Consider the following 25,538-nt stretch of genomic DNA (forward strand, 5'->3'; position numbering starts at 1 on the left):
GTGTTTAAAGACAGTATAAAAGTGCTGAAGTGCAGAATGCTGTGGTTGTGGTGGCACGGATGTGACAAATAATAGAACTGAATGTTTCTGAAAATGGAGAGGAAATCAAGTTTGTACACTTGAAGGGAACACTGTAAAAACAACCAATTCAACTAGAAAAGTCCAGTTCAGTAAAATCAAATTAGCTTTTCAAGTCAAAACATAAAAAATAAATAGAAGTTGAAATTGGTTAAATTATTTTGATGTGTCAACGCAATGGAGAAAACATGTTGTCATATTGATCACATAATTTTATTTATGCAAAGCTGGTGAAAATGCTTGCACCTGTTTTTTAATCTATATTTTCCAAACTGAGCCTTCTCCTGCAATATTCATAAACATAGATAACCAAATGAATCATGAAGTTGAATCTATATAAGTGAGAGAGCTTCTAAAGACAGCAAAGAATAATTGTAAATCCTGTAACTTATTGTCAAATTCTAAGAATTATTCCTTCAATGACTTACAAATTTCCCGCTCAAGGCAGGGAACTCAAAAGATCATCAAATTTACAGGACTTTGAATCACAGATCTTGCATGCAAGTTATATTTTCCTGCCAACAATATCACCTCCCTGAAACTCAATATGTGTTGTTCATTCTGGGCTATGTTGTTCAATAAGGGCTATTTCAGCATCTTAAAATTAATTCTGTCATCCAAAACTAAACTAAAACTCCATCTAAGACAAGACAAACTCATATTACAGAGATTTCTTTATAAAATTATATAAAGAAGGTAGTTAGATTTCAGCTGTGTTGTTAAGTGTTGGTTGGGCCAAATTGTCACATTTGGGCAAAGTATCACGTGTGTTTCATAGGTTCACTTCTGAAATCTGTGTTAATAAACAGCAGTAAATCTGGCAACCCAACAGGACTTTCCCACAGCGCAATGTTCTGTAAAGATTAAGATAAAGCATTCTTTATATAACAGGGGTCTTGCAACATAATTATTTATGTTGGCCTAAAAAAGTCAACATATTGAAATGTTATTTTTAAATATTATTCGTCTGAGACTAAATTTTCAGACTGCTACTCCTCCTGGAGCTTTAATGCTACACACACCGAACTCTCTCTCTCTCTCACACACACACACACCATGGGCCTGTTTCAAATAGAGTTGCAGTGTCACATGGAGTTTCAAACTACAAAAAACCTGATTGGACAGTATTCGAATAAATAATCGTAAATAAAAAAATTCCCATAAACTTTCATTGGCTTAGCAAAAATTCCCCTTCTAAATACTGTCCACAGGGAGCTCCTGGATAAAACATCCTTTTGTTTACTGTCAGTTTCCATTCATCGAAAACGAGAAATAAAAGCATAATCCGAGAGTGCTCCACAAGTTATGTCCCATCTGGATGCTCAATATTGATCAGGCGAATGCATGTTATAAATATTTTATTGAACAGGTTAGTTAAACTGAAACTAATGACTGCTACATTGTAACACACACTGCACACAGGAGATAAAAAAATGGTACTTATCAACGATGAATGACATGAAATTGTCACTTTATCTCGGCAGTAACATTTTGGGCGGGTTTTTCTTGGAGTGGGCGGGTTTTGGTGAGCTTTTGGGCTGGAAATCACCGTTCCAATCTGGCAACACTTACTGCACTGCACACACACAAAACTCAGCCAGAGAACTCAGGAAAATTTTTCAATTTTATGTGCTTAAAGCGAGACTTGCCAGTTTGAACATCCAAGCAATTTTTGACCATTCAAGCACAACACACATCGCGGGCTGTTAACAATAATGATACTCCGTGGCGAGTATAAAACATCCAGTTATGTCTCAAGTGAACATAAACAGAAAGCGGCTGTGCATTATTGGATTCGAGCTTTGTCCTTAAAGCGACCACATCTACCAGCTCTTTTAATTTTACCTGCTCTTTAACAAGGATCAATATAGCCAATAAAGACTGTGCAATGTTATTACACATTTGATTATTACACTTATGTACTTTGAAAACCTACAAACCTGAAACCTGGTTTCTTTATGCTGCTTATTGCTTGTTGTGAACTTGTAGGCCTATACTTTTGCTGTAATAATAAGCTTATTTAGTAGGTATGGGTCACAAAAAATACAAATACACACACACAAACACTTTGCAAGTAAAAACAACAGTGTAACCTTTTAACATTCTAATCACGACAAGATGTTTTAAATAGCTGTTCACACATCATTTTTAATAAGCTGATATCCCAGATAGCAAACTGACATTGAATCAATGTGGAAATAAGACATCGAAACAACGTTGATCTGACATTGTTTTGCTCATCGAATTAACGTTGAACCAAAGTCAGACGCGTCATTCTTTCAAAACTAACGGAAAATCAACTTGAAATCAACGCGTTGTTTCAACATTATGAAAGCAAACCAATTTTCGATTTTCATTTAGCTTTGAAGAATGCCGCGTCTGACGTTGGTTCAACGTTAATTCGATGAGCAAAATCAACGTTGTTTCAATGTCATGAGAGACGTCGTTTCCACGTTGATTCAATGTCAGTTTGCTGTCTGGGATGGATATGTGATAACATTCCACACTGTTCAGTAGGCCTACATAAACTGTTAAATAAACTGTTGAAACCCCTTTTTTTTCCAGTGGAGATGATATTCAACTTGACTTTCAAAAATAACAAAGAAATATCACAAAACATTCTGACAGTATAGGCCTAACCCTCTCAATAACAGCCTATACGCCTTATTCACGGCAGCGCCATCTTTGATTTTTAATGAGAATGAAAGCGAGGCTGTGAGGGATAGACATGCATCTCTTCAATGGGCTGTACTGTTATTTAATGTGTTTTCGGATTGTTCTGCTCGTGAAACACTGGAAAAATATCTTTCCAAGAAATGTCAGTTGACAAAAAACTCCCGACAATGTAAGCTGTGGAAAATTGTAAACAATCTAGCCGCTTTATTCAGCTTCGGATGCCATTGGAAACACGGTAATCTATCCCTCACAGCCTCACTTTCATACCCGTCATGGCGCTGCTCTGAATAAGGTCTATAGGACTATGGTGAGTAACATCGAAACTGATGTTATCAAACATGCAGCCAGGTAAGCTCTACTTTCATCAGTGTGTGTGTGTGTGTGCGCGCGCTCGTACAAGGTGGAAAGCACCATATCTTTTATTCCACCGGGTTGCCAGCTAACACTAAAAACACGACAAACTTAAAAATACAGATCATGTCAGCAATATTCATATATTAGAAAAACATATTAACAAATTAAATAAGAAAATAACGCACTCAGTGTATAATTGATTAACGAGAAGCGCATCGCTGTGTCATTCAGGGTGGATCCGAATATTTGGCAACCCACCCCAGAGAGAGTCCAGACGAAGGGATTGGAAAGAAGCGCACTCTCGAGGCGATCGAGTCAGGAAATGTTTATCTGAAGTCGGCCTGAGAGCTTGGGGAAACCGGTTTGCGACAATGTTAAAGGACCCTGTATTCCAGTTTGGGGTGTTTTACGCCTTTTTGTGTCAATGTGCCTTTGGTTTGGGTGAGTATCGTATTGCTAAAGCTGAATGCTAACGATATGTCTAACGTCATCTATCTCTGTTTATGAGCGCGTGCGTCCTTTAATGTGAATTTGGATTTCTGAAATATTCAGTACTGTAATCTATACAGTATGTTTTAAATAATCGCCTCTTGAGATCTGTTTTCTATTATTCAAACGCGTGGATCATTTCTGGAACGGTGGTTCCCATATCATTTCCCAGATCTGGGCTAACTTAAGTGTTACAGTTGTGATTCCTTGAAAACGCATTATGGTCTCGGCTGTTTTTCAGTTAAATATTTATTCATTGAAAAATAGCCTGCGTCAATTAGACTATAAAATATCGTAAGATTCAAAATAGCTCGCATTTTGTTGTTTAAAAAATAATTATAAAGCATGTGTTTAAATGTAGGCCCATGCGCTCACACATAATGAGCTCCTTCATATTTTATAGTATGACATAAGAGAGTCGTAGTTGAGGGACTTTATTTGTAATGTAGCCACAAAAAAATAACTAAAAAATAAAATAATACATAAATAAAAAGAAATCCTCCTGCTCACCAAGAACAAACACTGTATTGTTAACTGTGCTATCGGTACACAATGATATAGGCTACTAGCTATATTTTATTAATGACTGAGGCCGCTGCCTGCAACTCTTGTGTTTGAAAGGGCCTAGCAGGGCTATTCAATTATTATTATTATATATAAAGTTAAAAAGATACTAAATGTGTCTTCTGGGTTTTCCTCTTGAAGTCTGGACCATTTTTATATTTTGCTTAAAATAAGTATCTGCTAAAACCAAACAAACAATGTACATTATAATCAAAACGCCCTCATTATGAGCAGAAAACAAAGTTAACTTGTCATTTCAAAGTTTGTTGTGTTTCTTTGCCATTTACAAATAATTTTCCCCAATTATAACAATATGTTTATTATGAAATGCTCTTACCATGTTGATTAATAATGCTAAATGTAGATGGAAAAAAACCCCGTCTGGTTTGAACGGTCATAATAAAATATCTATGTTTGCAGCATTGTTGTTTTCTGCAGTGTTTTAGCGAAAGTATCAAATTCACGTTTTTACTGCTCCATGTGTTTCTGCTACTGTTTTTATAACAACGGCGTCATCTGCAGCTCTTCCTTTGTTTCTACATTATCATAGACGCTTGTGGTGTAAACCTTGTGGTGTAAAGTAAAATGGTGCTATACTGTTACCATTACGTGTTGCGGTCATGTTGAAATTGAATATGCATGGCCTATAGCTTTTTGGTAAGCCAGCCAAAACACCATTTTATTATTTTACCTGTATATTATCCTAAAGCTTCCACTAAGAAAAATTGTCCATTACAACGTACAAATCAACCTAGTAACAAGACAAACACCGCAATGCATTACCGCAATAACACTGTTTTGCTGATGTTCAGTCACCACGAATGATAAATGAGGCGCAGGATGACGTCAGTCGCTTTGTGTTGTGTACCAGTACAGATACTCGGATATACAGCATTCCCATGGATCACAGTAAATATAAGGGAATAACTGATGGCTGTGAATGCCACAATTGACCCGTCTTAATCAAGAACTACAGGGAGCTGTGTAATAAGATGTGTGCTTCTTAGATAGATGAGATGCTTCTGTAGAAAAAACAACAATTCCCAGACAGCACACGTGTCTTATAATGAGCACTTCGTCTGGAAAGCTTCTAGTCAAGTCACTTCAACTCAGAATGGAGAGTTTCAAAGCATCTTTACAGTGATAACAGGAAAATATTTGTTTCTGCTATATAGCAGTATTAGCAGATCTTGAAGAAAAATAGTGTCATAAGTAAGTTCAGTGAGTTCATTTCTGTTGTAATGAAGTTATTTAGTTTATTATATTCCGCCGCTCTGTGAAACAGTGATGTCATCGTCCAGCTCAGTTCAGTTCTCATGTAACGGTGTAAATGCAGGCAGATCAGTAATAAAGTCAAACAATCTGACAAACGTCTTTAAAAAGTCCGATTTACATTTTCGAAATGTCTATTTGACATCTGAGAAGAAACGCCTTGCGTTGTACTTGTGTAATCGGTTGTGTTCAGTGTCTGGATTCCTGGTGGAGAGCAACACTGATTATAATAAACGATCCATAATTCAGAGAAGTTTTTGTTAGCATGCCAGGGAGGTCCATGCAGCCGTCCACCATTAGGCTTCAGGAATGACCTAATGGAGGATGGACATGAAAATCTGCAGTGCTGTGTTGTTATATATTGGGATATTATTATAATCAGGGTTCGACGTTAACACTTGCTGACCGCCAAATGTGGGTAAAAATCAACTGAGGCGGGTAACACTGTCAAATGTGTTACTTGTTATGTTTACTCACTCTGCTGGGGAAGTTTGTGTAGCCAAATCAGCACAGATTTAGTTTGAGTCATCATGAAATATTAAATAAAGCGTATTGTACAGAATCTGCACCTATCAGTCTTATTCTGTTGTATTTTTTTTTTTCTTTGGGGTTAGTAGAAGTTCTGAATGGCTGGTAACTTAAACATTTAGTAGCAAAAATGGCCGGTGAGTGAAAAAGTTCATTTCAAACCCTGATTATAATGTTATTATTATTTTTACATAATTTGACCAACTTAAAGGTGGGCAAGCGATATTTAAAAAAGCCCTTTTGGAAGTTAGTCAGACCGACACACAAACAGACAACAACAAACGTGTGTGGCCCATCAGCGTTAGGGACGTGTGACGGTGGAGGAGAGAGAGCGAGCAGGAGTGAGATGTAAACTGAAGGAAGACTGAGATGAGACAATACAAAAGAGGAGGAAATCACTGGGAAATTAAGGGTTATGACTGGCCAAGAGCTTTAGGCCCAGTGTTAATATTAGAAAAGCTTTCCAGCGAGGGAGGGAGCGAAGCGGGAAAGCCTGGAAACACACGCGGATGGTGCTTAGACACGCGGGTAACACTGAGTAACACGCGAGTAACTCACGAGTAACTTGCGACTGAGTAACACGCGAGTAACACGTGAGTAACATGTGAGTAACACTGAGTTATTCGCAAGTAACACTCATGTGAATAACATGTGAAAAACATGCGATTTACACTAAGTAATGTGAATAACCTGCGAGTAACACTGAGTAACATGTGAATAACGTGCCACACTGAGTAACACACAAGTAACACTGAGTAACATGTGAATAACACTAAGTAACTCGTGAGTAACACTGAGTAACACGTGAATAACACGTGAATAACACGTGAGTAACACTGAGTAACATGTGAATAACACTGAGTAACACGTGAGTAACACATGAGTAACACTGAGTAACACATGAATAACACATGAGTAACACGTGAATAACACATGAGTAACACTGAGTAACACATGAATAACACATGAGTAACACATCAATAACACATGAGTAACACTGAGTAACACATGAGTAACACATGAGTAACACGCAAGTAACACTGAGTAACACGTGAATAACACATGAGTAACACTGAGTAACACGTGAATAACACACGAGTAACACTGAGTAACACATGAGTAACACTGAGTAACACATGAATAACACATGAGTAACACGCAAGTAACACTGAGTAACACGTGAATAACACATGAGTAACACGTGAATAACACGTGAATAACACATGAGTAACACTGAGTAACACATGAATAACACATGAGTAACACATGAGTAACGTAAATAACACGCGAGTAACACGTGAGTAACACGCAAGTAACACTGAGTAACACGTAAATAACACATGAGTATCACTGGGTTTGAGTATCGGTGTGTGTCTGTCTGAGCTGCTGTGCTGTTGACAACTAATAACGCTTAACATGGCTTAATGTACTAATAGTGTGAACACAAAACTCAAAAAACATCAAAACACAAAAAATCAGACGAGCCCAGAATTTGAACTCAACATGTTTAAAATAATTCCACAAGCATAACTTTATTAGTATGATGTTTACTGAGTTTGGTCTTTTAATAAAACTATGTTAGTAGTACATGAAGCCGCGTTAAGTAGTTTTCACGTTAAGCGTTTTAGAATGTCCCCTAACAACCAACTCTGGTGTGTAATTACTATTGTGTACTGTACGTTAAATTCGTGTGCTTCCTCGTCATTGGTTCATCATCTGCGTTTTATTTTACGTGAAGCATTATTCTGCTTCTGCTATGATAAAGAGACATCTACTCTTGTATTGTGTGCGTAACGGACGTCAGTTCGTGAGAGTCGCGCTGACGATTGCTAGAGACTGTGGTGTTTAGCATCATTACTAATGCCAGCAATCGGGGTTCGAGAACGACTCGAAGCGCAGGGGGTTTAGGATTGGGGCAGGGACGCACCGATATGAACATTTTGGCCGATACCGATAACCGATAATTAGCTATATTTGAAAGCCGATAACCGATATATTTTACGAAAGATCTAAATGCTAATTTTTATATAATTTTTGAGAGCCTGATTACAAAAATAAAACTTCCAAGCACACATTTAAAATGTTCTCATGATAATTTTATGCCGATATGATAGACTTGACTTCTTTACTGTATTTTCCATTTTCCTATAATATTTCAAGCGATTCCAAACCATCATCATAAAACAGTGCGCATCTGAAGTGTCTCAGCTGAAGGAAATAATACATTATTTATCGGCTTTAATAGAAATGATTGTTTCTATCAGGCCGATAATGTTAAGATTATAAAGGAACGTATTTCGACCGATTTTGGTGGCCGGTATATTGTGCATCCCCAGATCGCAGGACGAGTTTTGGAAGAGAGGCGTGTGTTTGTTTGGGTTGATCAACATTGTTCCACAGTGTCTTTGAAATATCCCTCACCCTATCTTTGATAGGATGCCAAATAAATTTACTTTCAATTCAAGGAAGTTGTTTTTAAATCCCGGTAGACAGAATGTTTCTGGAAACGAGGCTCTGGGCGTTCAGTCTGTTTGCAGGGACACTTGTGTAAATGCTTTATGAGCTTTCGTGAGCTTCTGCAAGAGTTTTATGTTCAGTGAAGTGAACCTATTGTTTTTGCTCTGTTTATTCTTCTTCTTCTTCTCTTAAAAGAATAACTTTTTAGAGGGCCTACACATGCTCGAAAACTCAAGAAACTTTGCACACGCTTCAGAAGTGGTGAAAATTTACGTGTGATATGGTTTTCAAAATTGGGTGGGGCAAATTCTTTAAATTATTGCCCTGACATTTTGCCCCGGCTCTACCTTTCATGTGGTATGAAATTTGGGACATACATGTAATGACCCAATACCTACAAAAAAGTCTCTTGGAGCATAGCCCTAAACACAACAGGAAGTCAGCTATTTTGAACTTCCTCCTAAATTTTGTGCATTTTTCGTAATTTCCTGATGTTGTACTTTAACGAACTCCTCCTACAGTTTTGATCTGATCCTCTTCAAATTTGGTGAGTGTAATCTTAAGACCTTTGCGGCGGTAAATTGCGAAGATCTTGAGATTTCGTCGAAGGGTGTGCTCTCGGCGGCCTGACAAATGTGTGGGGCAAAATTGCTGAATAGCACCCCCTACATTATTGCCCCGGCTTTGACGTAGAGTTGTGAAATTCGGTACATGTAATTACACAATACCTGCAAAAAAGTCTCTTGGAGCATAGACCTAAACACAACAGGAAGTCAGCTATTTTGAATTTCCTTTCATATATTGTGTAGTTTTTGCCATTTCCAGACATTGTACTTTAACGAACTCCTCCTACAGTTTTGATCTGATCCTCTTCAAATTTGGTGAGTGTAATCCTTGCGACGTTAACTTGCGAAGATCTTGAGTTTTTGTCGAAGGGTGTGCCCTTGGCGGCCTGACAAATGTACACCCAATTTCAGTCTTTTGGTGATTTGTTCATGAATATGTCATATAGGTCAATATTGCTTGCAGTTCCGATGTTGCTAGGCAACCACAGACGGCCTGCAGTAACTCAGGCACACAATGTCCGATCTGCCCCAAACTTCACATGTTTGATAAGAGTCCTGTCCTGAACACATGACCATGCTCATATTTGGCTATAGCAATAGCGCCACCTGCTGGTAGCAGGAAGTGTGCAAATACAAATACTTTGGCATAGTGCTCCTATATTTATTATCATTACATACTGCCCACATGCTCTGTTTTCCTAAAACCATTCATCACTGCTTGCAGCTTTAATTATCAAGTTGTTACTATATACAATGGATGAATTATTAAGCATAAATAAAATATGAAAGTTCTTGGTAACAAAGCTGTAGTTTTTATATTTTATATATAATTTATATATATTTATTAAAATATTGTAATAATAGCTGTAGTCATCACCTAAACAGATCTATAGGCTACATTCAAATATATATAAAAACCTCAGTATTTCTAATTATGTTTATCTGAAGATAGAATAATAAGGTTTTAAGTTTTACATGCAGGTACTTTCATTTCTCTTGCCTTTATGAACATGTCGTGGCTTGCAGATTTCCCCTCACTTTAGGTTTCACTCAGCACTAGTAAGCGGGTATTATATTTCTATTGAACTCTATAGTGTTGGTTTGCAGAGGATCTCGAATGACTGCAGTTTGGCTTTAGGACTCAAACTTTTGTTTGTATGATCGCCTGTCTTTGCGTGACAGTTTTTCTCTCATTTCTCTCTCCTGCTCTTTCACTTCCTTCCTGTTGTTCTTTTCATTCCTTCGTTTCCATCTCTTGAATTCTTTTTCAATTCTTGTTTGCACCAATGTGCCAGTCAGTCCGCCGATGTCTTGGCCAGAGTTTGCTGTTGAATGTACAGTATGGGTGCTAAATAACGTGGCACAGACTTTGGTTTTATTTTCACACGTGTGTCACAGTAAAACCACAGCTAGGTCTGATGTGAGCGGATGTGAAAATGTCACTCCTCACACGTGGTTACAGCTGCAAATCAGTGTGGCCTTTAGCATTGTTCGACGGCGACACCGCTTGACTTCGTGAGATGAAATAAACAGCGAACAAACAAACACAGGCTTTTAAAAGCAACCGTATACTATTTAAAAGCCCTGCACACAAAGCCAGGCACAAATAACATACTTATTTAAGCCTAAAGTAAATAATAATGTTGAGGAACAAAATAAAAAGGACAAAGATGGTATGTGATCAAGATGGCTGTGGCAAGGTTAGATATATAGTTTAGTTTTGATGTGAGAGTATTTCAATGGGAATATTCCCATTGAAATACTCTCACATCAAAACTAAACTATGAGTGTTAAAAGCACTAAACTTCCTCTCAAGTGCAAAAACTGATTTCTGCTTTCTAAATTTCACTTCTCTTAAACAAAGTTTTCTCAAACACGTTTACAAGTCAGATTTTTTTTATTTGGTTGATTTTCAGTGATAATTTGGCAACTTTTTCCTCAATTGCTATTCAGAAACCGCAATATGAGCTTTGCTCAACTGTCTCACAGTCGAAATATGTCTAGAGTCTGTAGTGACTCGAGATGGCTTAACAATTAATACTACAAAAAGAAAAAAAACAGCTTCATAAGGAGCTTTATAAAGAAAAAAAGTCAAAAAAGACTTTTTTGCACTATTGAGTGGTGTAACATTTCATAGTCTTAACATCAATGATCAAATCTCTCAGTTGTGGCTTTGTGTGTTTTTTTTCTGTTAATTTTTACTAGCATATTTATAATAAAAAAAGTAATAATCTAACAGTCTAGAGTCTAATGTTTCTACTCATTAGACTCCTACTGTGTTTGACGTCTTGATATTGAGCAAGAGAAGCATTTCCTGTGAATAGCAGCCACTTCCTCAGATCATAATGACCCTGTTAAGCTGAAATAACATGCAAAAAAACGTATTGCTTTAAACCGTTTGTACACTGCCAATAATGGCTGGGAGTTATGGGATGGGAGTTATGTATCCTGATAAAATATAAAAATAGCTTATTAAATAGCGTCTAAATTAGTTTACTGATCTCAGCTGGTCTCCCACTCAGTCTAGACTGGTTGTGTGCGTTACCCGAAAGCATCGTTGTCCAACTATGTTCGCTAGTTCGGTCGTTATCATCAGTTGAACGAGTCGGTGTTTCCCGAAACCTTCGGTCCAACACACATTCGCAAACAGCATCGCAGAGGTGTGTGTGTGTGAGTGACAGATCTCGAGCTACAGTTAGAAGCAGAGTTTCTAAATTTTTTGACATATAGACTTACTAAATCCTTATCATAAGCAAAAAAAAAAAATTTGCGCTGACAATCAGCGCAACTTGTGTCTTTTTTTTACAATACAAATGTCATTTACATCTTTGAGTTTGTCAGTAGATTTAAAGCACCGTTTTTGAAGCGCGCGCATGTGCGAACGTGCTCTACATACAAGGAGCCAATCTGGAAAAAAAATATTTGAGAAATATTCCTCAGATCCCATGTCTGTAAATTATATCAAAACATTTAGCATTAATTCGATTTCAAACAGTTTCATTAAAATAAGTTATTACTCCACCACATGCGTGACATCATAAACCAACATGATTGAATGAACGACCAATTTGCGACAATAGTTTCGGGAAACAGTCGTAACTAGCTAACGTTAGTTGTTTTCTTCAACGATGCACTGTGGTAGTTTAGCAGCGAGTCGTGTCGTTGTACGGTAAACACTAGGGGTGTAACGGTACACAAAAATCACGGTTCGGTACGTACCTCGGTTTTAAAGTCACGGTTCGGTACGTTTTCGATACAGCAAAAAGAAAGAAATGCCAGAGAAATTTCCTATTTGTTTAAACTAAGAAAAAATATTTTTAAAAAAGTGTGAGTTTTCCTAGATCTTGAAACTTTCAGGTTTATAAATGAGGGTCATCTTTGAAGGATGAACAAATAATGTTTTGGTCATCACATTAAAAATAACATTTAAATATATATATATATATATTTATATATAATATTTGAATTTTGAAGTGCTGGAAAAAGATGTGTGAAGTACTATTCCAGCCAAACTGGTTCCAGTTAGTGTTACTATATTAAATCCATGGTGAATGTTGCTGGTCTGTGGACGAAAGTATTACTAGTTCATTCACGGCACAATGTGTTTCTCCTGGTTTCCATGACAGCGCTGTTTGATCTAATAGAGATCTACGGTTAATAACGGAGAAATGTGAATGCATCTCACTAGATCTCGCAGCGATGTTATTACCTCAGTGGCGAATTCAAATGTTTTCTGTACCGGATCTCTTAGCGCGGTGTGTTAACAGTGTTGCTTGATCGAGATCGGCTCGCGCTGCACAGATGTTGCTGGTCCGAACTGATAAACGATCCGTGAAGCACATAACGAGTAGCGCAGTTTCGTTCTGCTTTCATTACGCTTGCCATTTGATGTTGCGCAACGTTGTGTTGGCCGCGTCAGCACGAATTTTGCCGGCAGGAAAAATGGTCCAAGCAATCGTTCGGTTTGTATGCGTACCGAACCGGAAGCCTCGAACCGAAACGGTTCAATACGAATACATGTACCGTTACACCCCTAGTAAACACACTAGAGCCAGACCGGTATATCGGCAGGCCGATATTATCGGCTGATATTAGGCATTTTCTAAAATATCGGTATCGGCAGTTATAATGGGCGATAAATGAATATTTCAAAAATAAAATAAAAACGGATGAATCACGCTTCAACCATGTCATGAGTGTTGGAGTTGTATAGTTTGTCCACCAGAGGGCACTCTACACCGTTCCTGTTAGCAACCTGCTGAGAACCGGTTATGCATTATCATATTATTTGAGTCAAAACTCATAATTAACTACAAATAACTAATGTTAGGGAAATCTGTTAATATTTTGTTGCGCGTTTCTAAAATAAAAAAATAATAATAATATCGGCCGATATATCGGATTTTAAAACCAACAGATATTTGTATCGGCATCGGCCTTCGAAATCCTTTATTGGTCGGGCTCTAAAACACACCCCTGGCTTTCTGGTTTTAGAGGGTATTGATTGAAATATTTCGGTTTCGGTGTGTATGCTGGATATACTTGTCTTTGTGACCCCGGCAGGTTTTTATTATCCGTGCATAAACTCTTAAAGTGACAGTAGTCTAATATTTCTGCTGCCATGTTCTGTCTGTCATGTTAATAAAAGAACAAAAGACAAAGAAATGTTTACAATGAAAACTATCCAGTGTTATTTTACATCTGAAAACTTTATTTCTGTAGTATTTGTCAGTTTAATATACTGTATACTTTTATACCTAAAAAAAACGTGTTTATTTCATATCTCTCTGTATCAAATTGCATTAATTTTGCCGTTGGTTAAAATTATTTGTTCTCATTTTACAGTTTTTTTACTATCACTTTGTTACTATTTTCAGATCCTTGATGACATTTTTTCACAAATCTAGACTCAAAACTCACAACCAATGATCAAAATGCACATTTTTCAAAACTAACCATTTTCACAATTGCTTGGACACGATACACATACAACTCAGATCATGTGTTCATTCAACAAAAATCACTTGTTCAATATGACACAACTTAACATTAAAAAACGAGTATTTCAAAGGGAAATTCACACATTACATTTCAAATGAGTGTCTATTCATTTCCTTACGATACAACTGCTCAAAATGATAAAGAACTGTTGCATTACTCTTAATGGAAACAGACACACAATCTTCCATCTTTACAGTAAATCATGAAAGTTTCAAGATAACGAGATTTATTGTCACCAATTAGCATGGAGCATGAACCAATTAGACTACAATATCCATGGATACGTAATATTTTATATTTTTGCTTTGATTCCAGTAAACTTTTTTTGTGATTGTGATTGTCAATATATCACACACTTTGTGTGTGTATTATCTCTCCTACTGCAGTGCTTTTACAGAGATGTGTTTACTGTACATGTAGAACCATAATGAAACCTGGATCTACTTTGTTCTACAATATTTAATGATGTATGAATGACACAGTGAAACTATCGGTTGCTTGTGTGTGTGTGAGAGAGATCTATAGTTATGTTTCAATGGTATTTCACAGTAAATTTCTTTTTTGAACCAATGATTGTGCAAGTGCAAGATTTCTTTAAAGATGTGATGTGAGTGCACGATGCAGTGTTTTGAACATTAGACAGCCTGTGATGTGTCTAGAGTTTTAAAAAATGACATCAAGGTTCTGAAAATAGCAACAAAGTGATTGTAAAAAACTTTTACTTTATTGTGCATTAATAAAACAAAAGTAGATTTTTCTTCCGTTCTTTGAAAGGAAACCGGTATTGTCATGTCACACTTGTAAAAAAAAATCAGAATTGATTGAGAGAAGTGCAATCGGTGCATTTTTAATCATTGAAAATAATGTATATTTGTCTGTTAAAATCAACATGTAAGCATCATATGTCATATGATTCAAACCTCAAAATCTTTCATCAGGGAAATGACGTCTGTCTGAGAAAAAACATTTCAGTACCTGTTTAGCAATACTGGAAAAAATAGTTGTAATCATGAGTTTGCAGTGATGTGTAAATCTGAATCTAACCGGCGTTTGTTTTTCCTCAGTTCCTCCTGCGACAAACGTCAGTGTTGTTTGTCATAACTTTGTGAATGTGATTTACTGGAACTACAGTAATCCCGCTGAACAGCTGAGGTTCAGTGTACTGGTCGAACCTTATGAAAGGTATGTACGTGTGAGTGTGTGTGTAAGTGAGTGTACTACATACGTGTGAGTGTGCGTGCGTGCGTGTGTGTGTCAAAAGATGCTGAAAAAACAATTTCAGAGAATCACGTGACATTTCCTAATCACAAGACACTCACTCTGTGTCATTTATCTGCAGTGTTGCCCGGACCGTCGACACGTCCCAGACGTACCTTGATATCAGCAACAACAGCGACGATGCAGCGGATGATTATTTTGTGGATGTGACGGCACATGTTGGACAAGAGAAATCTGAAAGTGCCTCCATTAGATTCACATACAGCAAAGACTATTATGATGAGAAAACACATAAATATAAATGTAAGTTCTCTGAGTATAACTTAATAATATAGATACAGTATTATACTTTTTTTACAGTGAAATTTGCGTGGCACTAATGAGGATGAAACACTATACCTATAGACCTTATGCACCAGAGAAACGTGGGCGTCGTCATCTTTAGAATATTGTCTTTGAACTTCCGTTTTTGCGGTCGCTCTGTATATTTCTATGGCAAAAGTTATCATAAGCATTGTGAAGTAGAGCCAGACCGATATATCGGCAGGCCGATATTATGCATTTTCCAAATTATCGGTATCGGCAGTTATAATGGCCGATAAATTAATATTTCAAAAATAAAATAAAAACGGATGAAACACGCTTGAACCATGTCATGAGTGTTGGAGTTGTATAGTTTGTCCACTAGAGGGCACTCTACACCGTCCCTGTTGGCAACACTCATTGAGTTGGTCACGACACACATTGCTTGAATAACAATTAAATCTCTTCTTGGCCTGTTATATTGAAAATGTATGTTTTCCAATTTGCAGAATGACGTTATCCATTGCTAAATTATGGCTCATCATAGACTAGCTAACCACAAAGCTAGCTAATGCCACTATCACCAGTCTGTTCTGTTGTGACAATAAAAGAAACAAGTTTCTTATTAAAATGCATTATATTATTTTAGTTAAAACTCATAAATAACTACAAATAACTAATGTTAGGGAAATCTGTTAATGTTTTGTTGTGCGTTTCTGAAAAAAACATAAAAAATAATAATATCGGCCGATATATCGGATTTTAAAACCAACAAATATTTGTATCGGTATCGGCCTCCTTTATCGGTCGGGCTCTATTGTAAAGCAGATGTCTTAACAAATGTCGACCGGGACTTTTTTTACGAGGTTTTCAAGATTGCTGTGGAAATACAGACCGGAAGTCAAAAGACAACGAGCGCAGCGCTGAAAAGGGGCGGAGCTACATAAGGTCTATATACGTATAACCCCTTAAGTGTCACCCCCCTTTTTGAATATAGATGAAAATGCACATTTCGAACTTAAATGGTTGTAATTCAAGAATGCTTTGGAATATGGACCTAAGATTGGTCTCGTTTTAAAGAAGACATTTGGCAGATTTTTGTAGAAGTGAAATAAATTAAGAATGTGAAACAGAAAAAAAGTTATAGAAGTTTGTGTTTATGAAAATGTACAATGTAAAATTTTAATTATTAATATTTTATATAAAATATATATTTTTAAAACCCGGGCGACTCTAAAATTGCACACAAAAAAAAATCAAAGCCAAAAATCTGAATAAGAGTTGTTTAAAATTTTAGGTTGATATCTCAAAAAATGAGCTTTCGGTAAGATTTTGTCTGGGCGCAGTACCAAACTTTTTCACTAGACGACAACCAGACTCCATTATTGCCCATATAAGGGCGTTTTGAGTGATATGAAAAATTATTTCCACAATTTTCATACAATTTATGAAGTATACATCCTATTCAGAAGTAATATGAGAAGTTTGGCAGATTTTGATATGAATTCAACCTCTAAGAAACAAAAGAAAAAGAAAACACATAGCTTCCTGCCACATCTCAAATGGCGAATCTATAATTTTTTTCTTTATATTTAAAAAAAAAAATCAGACCTTTTTTTCTAAAATAATTGAATGGAGGCTATCTTTTGAACTCTTGGCATGAAAACAAACAGATTTCTACCCTTCTTTCATTATTTTTCATGTTCATCACAATTTGAATTTCAAAATAAAGGTCTAAACACGCCTTAGAGTATGAAAATATTCTTGTTGTAAATTATGGGTTCCTCTGTAATATATTTTGAAAATCAAGTGTGTCACCAAATATGAAGTTGGTGTTTGTCAAGATTAGTTTAGGTTTAGTATAGGATAATACTGTTTTAAAAATGTAATGGATTTTGGCCCACCGGTGGGCCGTGACACTAAAGGGGATAAAACATCTGCAATTTATTCATCCCAAAATGGAAATTCATAACTTTTATTAGTCTTTTGATCATTCTTAAGTGTGGTATAGTTTTTGTAAACTTTAAGCTTAAACAAACAAACAAAAAAAATTTGAGTAATATTGTGTGTTTTTTACAGGCTCTTTGGACTTCCCAGCTGTAAATAGCTCGGTCCGGAAAGATGTGATTGAAGTGTCTTTTTGGCACCCTTCCTTATATTATGAGCAGGATATTCTGAACGAGGAATTCAAATACACAATCACACATGATCAGGTCAGAAATGCAGTCAAAAAAACATTGAAAGAGGTGTAATCACACACACTCCTCCATGTTACTTACATTTTTCTTCTCTGAAATCACTCTTTTCTATTCTCCGTCTTCAGGAAACGTTTTCAAACTTCTGTTTTTGGGATGAACAACAGTGCAATTATGAAATCCCCCTTAACCAAAGTGTGGCCGGACAGTGTGTGGAGCTGAGGTTTGAAGGGAAGATCGCTGCTATTCCTACACACACCTCCAGACACGTCTGTGTCCCTCACCTGACGCCCCACACTGGTAAAATGCTACCGATATTGAGATCTCTTGTTTGCACACATGAGCTGTGTTAGAAATCACCTTATCTCCTCACTCACTTTTCAATGGCACATAAGTCACTGCATGAGAAAGAGTGAGCGAAAGTTAGTTTCAAAATGAAAATTTTGGCCGATAATGATAATTCTTTATATTTGAGTGAAAGCCGATAACCGGTATATCGGCCGATAAATCTAAATCTAAATTTTATATATTTTGTGAGAGCCTGATTACAAAAACAAAAGTCTCACCATCCCAAGCACACAATTATAATTTCCTCATTATAATTTTATGTAGCCGACATGACAGATATTTACACTTACTTTTCTGTATTTTCCTTTCAAACCATCAAGTGTCTCAAAACCATCATGTTGAACAATTCACACCTGAAGTGCCTCAGCTGAATAATTTATCAGCTTTAATATGTCAGCCAAATTTTCTTAATGCGCCGATAACTGTTACATTACAAATTAACATATATCGGCCGATACCGATATAGTGGCCGATATATCGTGCATCTTTAGAGTATGGACACTGATGTCAAATTCATGCACCAGAGACGACTGTGAAACACTTAAACCACAAACGGTTTGTGAGGTGCATTCTGGGATTGAATGAGTGCACTGGATAATCTCCACTATGGTTTCAGTCAGCACTTCAGAATAAGGGGATATATTCAGAATAACATATTTTAAAGGTGAAAAATTTCATTTCTGTGCCACTAACTGCACTAAACAGAATTGTGATCTGTGATCAGCTATATTTATTAATAAATTTAGTATCTAGTATGCTGCCTCCTAATATGCATTGGTTTTGGCCTAATTTTTGCACCTTGTGTATTATTGGTGGAAAATCCCATAATGCATTGCAACAAGCTCAGTGTAATTTATCCAAAGTGTTGGCCTAAGCAAGATAAATGTTGCGAAATATTTTAAATTCATTCAATAACGAAAAAGGAGTATATAAGCCGTTATCTGTCTGAGTGCTTCAACTTGTGTTGTTTTGTCTGATGCTATAGTGGAACTTCACCTTTAGCTTATGAGAATGTCATTTTGTGAGTACTAGAGTCGATGGCTTTCATCAGTGAAATGTTCTTTTCTGAAGACCACACAGGATTGATCTTGGCTTTGCTGGGAGGAGGGTTCGTGTTGCTGTGCATTATCGCAGGTGTTGTGTGGGTCCTCTCCAAGAAGTTGGATTCCAAACTTCCTCAAGTTTTGGTTTGTGTCTTTGAGTCTTTTCACTTTCTATTTCTGTTTTTTTTTCCTTGTTATTTTGTGTGACTTTAACCCTTTAAATGGACCCCCCCCCCCCTTTTTTCGCATAGACATGAAAATCACTATCCAAACTTAAATGGTTGTAATTCAAGAATGCTTTGGAATATAGACCTATTGTTAGGTCTTGTTTTAAAGAGGACATTTCCTAGATTATTGTAGAAGTGAAATAAATTATGAAAGTGAAAAAGAAAAAAAGTTATGTACGTTTGAGTTATGAAAATGTACAATGTAAAAATATAATTATTTATAATTTACATAAAATATATATATATTACAAAATATATTTTACTCTAAAACCGCAAGAAAATGAAAGTCAAAAATCTGAACAAGTTGTGTTCCAAATTTTAGGTTGATATCTCCAAAAAATGAGCTTTCAGGGAGATTTTATTTGGGTGCAGTACCAAACTTTTTCACTAGATGGACAGCCAAGCTTCCTCTCTGACCATATAAGGACGCCTCCATTTCCATATATATTTTGAGAGATCTGAACCATGTATTCCCCAATTTATGAAGTAGACATCCTATTCAGAAGAAGTATGGGGGGTGTTGCAGTATTGATTTGAATTCAACCTCTAACAAACGCATAAAATGAGCACATAAGTGCGGTATAGCTTGCAACCGCATCGCAAATCAAGAATCCATAATCCATAATGTTTTTCTTTACATTTAAAACATTCTGAGACCTTTTTTATCATAAAATTGAATTGGTGTTATATTTTGAACCTTTGGCATGAAAACAAACTGAGGTTTCTACCAATCTTTCACGATTCTCCATGTTTATTGCTATTTCAGAATAAAGGCCGAAACACGCCCAATTAATACGAAATGTTCTTGTTAATAAATTACTACTCCTCTGTATTTATTTTAAAAACAGCCACCAAATATAAAAACTAGAGATTGTAAGCTTTAAAATTAAATGTAGTTTGTCAATATTACATTAGGTTTTACTAAGATATTATTGTTTTAAAAATATAATGGCGGTGACAGTCAAGGAACTTTAACTTTGTAAGGCTTCTTCACCCTTGCAGTGTTGCCATGTCCACTTATTATAAGCATTTATATTTTGGTCTTATCTCTGTATAAAGCATTTGGATTTTACTGGTTTATCATGTGCTTCAACACTCTTTTCCTGTGGTTGTTTTACCACAGCACTTGCAGAAGAGAGAAACATCTCTGATGCACATTTAAAGACGTCATTACATTAACAACTAGTCGTTCACGTCATAATATCATGTTATCATAACAGTGATAGTAAAGAGAAAGACATCTCAAGCAGCTTTTCCACAAGCTGAGGTAAATATAAATATATATTAGAGCCCGACCGATAAAGGATTTTGAAGGCCGATACCGATACAAATATTTGTTAGTTTTAAAATCCGATATTCCGATATATCGACCGATATTTTTATTTTTTTATGGGTTCTTTTTCAGAAACGCACAACAAAACATTAACAGATTTCCCTAACATTAGTTATTTGTAGTTATTTATGAGTTTTAACTAAAATAATATGCATTTTAAAAAGAAACTTGTTTCTTTTATTGTCACAACAGAACAGACTGGTGATAGTGGCATTAGCTAGCTTTGTGGTTAGCTAGTCTATGATGAGCCATAATTTAGCAATGGATAACGTCATTCTGCAAATAGGAAAACATATATTTTCAATATAACAGGCCAAGAAGAGATTTAATTGTTATTCAAGCAATGTATGTGTCGTGACCAACTCAACGAGTGTTGCCAACAGGGTTGCCCTCTTGTGGACAAACTATACAACTCCAACACTCATGACATGGTTGAAGCGTTTTTCGTCCGTTTTTATTTTATTTTTGAAATATTCATTTATCGGCCATTATAACTGCCGATACCGATAATTTGGAAAATGCCTAATATCGGCCGATAATATCGGCCTGCCGATATATCGGCCTGGCTCTAATATATATAGAAGGTGCACAGTGTCACAAAAAACCATCATGGTAACTAAAATAATGCAATAAACATTCATTTAACAACATAAGATGTCATTTAAAACCCTTATATGCATAACTGATACCAAAAAAAAAACGAAATAAACAATTATCAAAATGAAAAACCATCCGGTGTGAAGTATCACACTAAGAACTTAAGTTTATTTATTTTACTTACAAAAAAATTATTTTACTGTAACATTACATGAAATGTAAGGTAGTTTCCCATATAGTAAGGAAATCATTTAACAGATTACGTTTTGTTTTGTTTTTGTTTTTTACAGTGCATGTGCCGAACGGTATGAAGATTCTGGGTTTAAAAGTTCCCTTTAGGGCTTTTATGCCACAGTGTTTTGTATTTGTGGCGTGTCTAGTGACTTGCTGCTCTCAGTTGTTCTACTATTACAGTAACCGTTTGCTCTTTCCCATACGCAGCTGAACTTTATCTCCAGCCAGACTCCGACAGTCCTCCTTCCCCAACCCGACTGCTCCACCGTCTCTCCAACGGCGTCTGATGGACACAAACCACTCCTGAATGATGTCACCTATGGCTCTTCCCCCATTACTGTAGATGAGAAAGACTGCGAAACAACCACTGACCTTGCTAACACAGAAGTGGAGGACCCTGAGGCTCCTGAAGAGGGTGATGAAGACTTTACAGGCTTCGGCCAGTCGTCTGACTATAACAGTCCCAAATTCCTGCATGAAATGAGTCCTGAGGACTTCGCTGAGGGATACGGCTCACGGCCGCCGATTCTTAGTCCTGAATGTTTGTGAGAATAACTCTGCTCACACAAAGTCATTTGATGAAATCAGTATTTGGTCCATTAGCAAATTTCACACAGCCATCCAGCCGGATCAGGTTGTGCTTACTCACTGTAAGGAGAGGCAGTGAAAAAACTACATCGCTCCTGTTAAAGGTCAAAGCTGCGTATAATGCCAGTTTTGTTGTGATGCTCATAGTTTAGATACGTACACTTTTGACAGTGGGAACTTTTACATGCACACACTCCCAAAAATGTGCTTATTGAAAAAACCTGTGTTTCCATGCAAACCAATAACCTTGTTATGCATGTTTTCCACTTTCACAGGGTTATCCCCGGTAGTGACGTCAAAATGCATTAATTTGTGTAAATGGAAAATGTCCTGTGAGAAAATGACCAGATTGCAAATATGATGCTTCATAATTCAACTAAAATTTATATTTCCACTCGACAACATCAAAACGCATCTTAGTGTGTGTCTGTTCTTATGAGCCACAACTTTATTCTCTTATTGTCATGAAATGCATGTATAGATATTTACATCCAGGGCACTTGAAGTTCTAGTCCTGTTGGTTTTGCTAGGCTATAACTTTGCCAAGCTGAATATCTCGCTCGCCTGTGTCGCTGTATGTGCATTTCTATGCCGAGGCTTAATCTGTTACGCATGTAAAGTCAGAACTGCCATAACACCATACTCATGTGTTTAATTATAACAATAACAGGATCCGTTTAAAGGAGTAGTTCACATTTTAAAAAAACTTTTGCTGATAATTTATTCACCCCCATGTCATCCAAGATGTCCATGTCTTTCTTTATTCAGTCGAAAAGAAATTAAGGTTTTTGATGAAAACATTCCAGGATTTTTCTCCATATAATGGACTTCAATGGGAACCAAACGGTTCAAGATCCAAATGACAGTTTCTGTGAAAATGATTTCAGACGATGAATAAGGATCTAAAAAAAGTTTACATTTTATAAGCTCAAATGCTTGCCTTGCTGTATTCTGTAATGTGTGTTTGTGACTCTCCTGTTTGAACTCGTTTGAAGTCTTTTCACGAGTCAACTCGTTTATTTTGTTCGTTGCGTTGAATGAACCAAATGACACGAAAAAAGATTGGTTCATTTTGATAAATGAGTTCAAAAAAGATCCTTATTCATCGTCTGAAATCGTTTAAAGCCCTTTGAACAGTTTGCACTGAAACTGTCTTTTGGACCTTGAACCGTTTGGTTCCCATTGAAGTCCATTATATGGAGAAAAATGCTGGAATGATTTCATTAAAAACCTTAATTTCTTTTTCACTGAAGAAAGAAAGACATGGACATCTTGGATGACATGGGGGTGAGTAAATTATCAGCAAAAGTTTATTTTAAAGTGAACTACTCTTTTGATATCTGCCAAAAGCTTCTCTGTAATTGTACATTTCTCCGGCAGAAGAGACATTGATGTTGGCTGTATAAATGAAACTTTTAAGCATTACTCTGAATGCCTCCAGCAAACATTTCGCCATGTAGTTGTGATGTCACTTTTTGGTATTTAGAAAAAGTGTCGAATTTTAATTAAGGGCAAGATACATGTGGTATTTTTTTATTTTATTTTTTTGTACTCTTTTTGCACTTTTCATGATATCCCTTCTAATATTCCCCAACATTTCTTGTAATTTTTAAGCTTTATGCTATTTGAAAATGCAAAGTTTGCACTTCTATTTGTCAAGAATGTCTACTCTGTCCAGACCAGATGGCAATAAAAAAAGCATTAGCTTCTTAGCCCCAAAAATGACAATCCCATTCCTTACTAATACTAACCATTCAAAACAGTATCATTTACGTGTATGCACTTGGCAGAACCTTTTTTTTTTTTTGATGACATACAATGAATTCAAGGAATACAGTTGATCAAATGGGGATTTCCAGATTGCATTTGTGGCCTTGCTGTTGCCAGTGCCATACTTGTCGAGTTTGACGATTTTGTGTATGTGTGTGTCAATTGTATACATATGTAAATGAACTGATGTTTGTATATATGACTGTTACTGTAATTACATGAATAAACCAAGTGGCTGGCTTCTTCTTGGCTTTAGCTGTTGACTGAAACTCTTGAGCACAACACATATTGTACATTCGGAGGAAAACTAGGCCTTTTGCTCATAATATATGCATTTAATATAATATACTGAAAGAAATTGACCCAGCTTCCAGCCGAAATTTTGAGCAGTTTTTGCATAGAGAGTGTTTCTTAAGTAAGTGTCACGTGGACGTTTCTTGCCTCAGAAGAGTTGATTTTCCTTGGAGAATGTTACATTTTCCTTGTGAGAAAGATCATCACAATTAGAGAGAAAAGCAGAAGATGTAGAAATTAATGCTGGGAAAACAGTTCGAGTGAATCCTAGTTATGCATGCAATATGGCTGTGCTGTATCGTGAATAAGTAACGGCTGAAGGGCGTTAGCATAGTTGTTAGGCACGACGTGAAGCGGAGCTACACAGCCGTTACTTATTCACGATACAGCACTTGCCTCCAGTACCTTTGCTTTTATAAAACGGTTACCACACAATACAAATATTAAAGTAAAAAAAATAAAAATAAATGTATTAGTGCAACTTTCATGAAGTAAAATCAATAAAAGCCTTCCTTCCGCTAGAAAAAATAGTCCCTTACCGTGTTGCGCCGTGATAAATAGAACCATTGGGTGAAGCGGTCATAGCGGTGTTTATCATGAATAAAGCCTGATAAAGCACAGCTATTGACCAATCAGAATCAAAGATTGGAACTAACCGCTTTATAATGGAAAATAATTGTGACAATTTTGACTTCTGGAAATATTGAGCTTCATTTGGATGATTTTTCTCTACAATAAAAGTCAACATGGCTGATCACATCCTGGGCAAATGTGCAGTAGAATGGGGGCAAGTGAGGGACCTTGAGAAATGTCTCGGGCAATGGGGCGTCTCAATGCCATTAGCATGCAGACAGAGCAGGGGCACTGCATTTACATACTGACAGGATTAATTTAAACTATTTCATCTACATCGAGATCTTCAATGTCCTCTTCATTTTATCTATAGCCTATTTCAAATAAAATAGTCAAATATCGGACAACTGCAGTATTTGATTTTAGACAAATGAGTAAATTATTGTTCCTCAATGCTCTGCAGAAATTGAGTCGTTAATGTGAGACTATCATATCTTCCTAAATACCATTTTATCATTTTGCTGAAATTGGATTGATACTATAACTATTGTAAAAATATTTAACTATGTCTTAATGTAAACCAAAAATGTATAAATACTCATTATATTCATAGGGTAAAACATTAGAAGTAACGTGAGTAAAGTTACGTAATCAGATTACTTTTTTCAAGTATCAAGTAACACATTACTTTTAAGTTTACAATAAAATATCTGAGTTACTTTTTCAGACATGTAATGCTACAGTTAGTTACTTTGTTTTCCCATGTATTGACTGACAGCTCTCTTGTCCTCATGTTGACAGGATCGTGAGTAAGTGAGTAAAGTTTTGGT

The 25,538-nt window shown here is 36.3% G+C and overlaps 1 protein-coding gene across 1 annotated transcript; it reads left to right on the forward strand.

Moving 5' to 3' along the window:
* The first annotated feature begins 3,321 nt into the window (after window positions 1-3,321).
* ifngr1l (interferon gamma receptor 1-like) lies at window positions 3,322-24,086 on the forward strand. Its single transcript, XM_039690495.2, has 7 exons — window positions 3,322-3,549; window positions 15,050-15,167; window positions 15,325-15,506; window positions 17,586-17,719; window positions 17,830-18,001; window positions 19,121-19,236; window positions 21,691-24,086. Exons 1-7 carry the CDS (start codon window positions 3,480-3,482, stop codon window positions 22,030-22,032), a joined length of 1,134 nt encoding a protein of 377 aa, XP_039546429.2. The 5' UTR covers window positions 3,322-3,479; the 3' UTR covers window positions 22,033-24,086.
* The last annotated feature ends 1,452 nt before the right edge of the window (window positions 24,087-25,538 follow it).

The sequence above is a fragment of the Pimephales promelas genome, chromosome 11 (assembly GCF_988280905.1).
Source record: "Pimephales promelas chromosome 11, fPimPro1.hap1.1, whole genome shotgun sequence".
NCBI classification, from domain to species: domain Eukaryota; kingdom Metazoa; phylum Chordata; class Actinopteri; order Cypriniformes; family Leuciscidae; genus Pimephales; species Pimephales promelas.

What these genes read in the sequence shown, in the direction of transcription:
- ifngr1l (XM_039690495.2), top strand. Translation starts at nt 3,480, where the DNA reads ATGTTAAAGGACCCTGTATTCCAGTTTGGGGTGTTTTACGCCTTTTTG. An exon ending in CTGGTCGAACCTTATGAAAG is followed by an intron (nt 15,168 to 15,324) that starts GTATGTACGTGT and finishes ATTTATCTGCAG; the next exon opens with TGTTGCCCGGACCGTCGACA. An exon ending in CCAAACTTCCTCAAGTTTTG is followed by an intron (nt 19,237 to 21,690) that starts GTTTGTGTCTTT and finishes TCCCATACGCAG; the next exon opens with CTGAACTTTATCTCCAGCCA.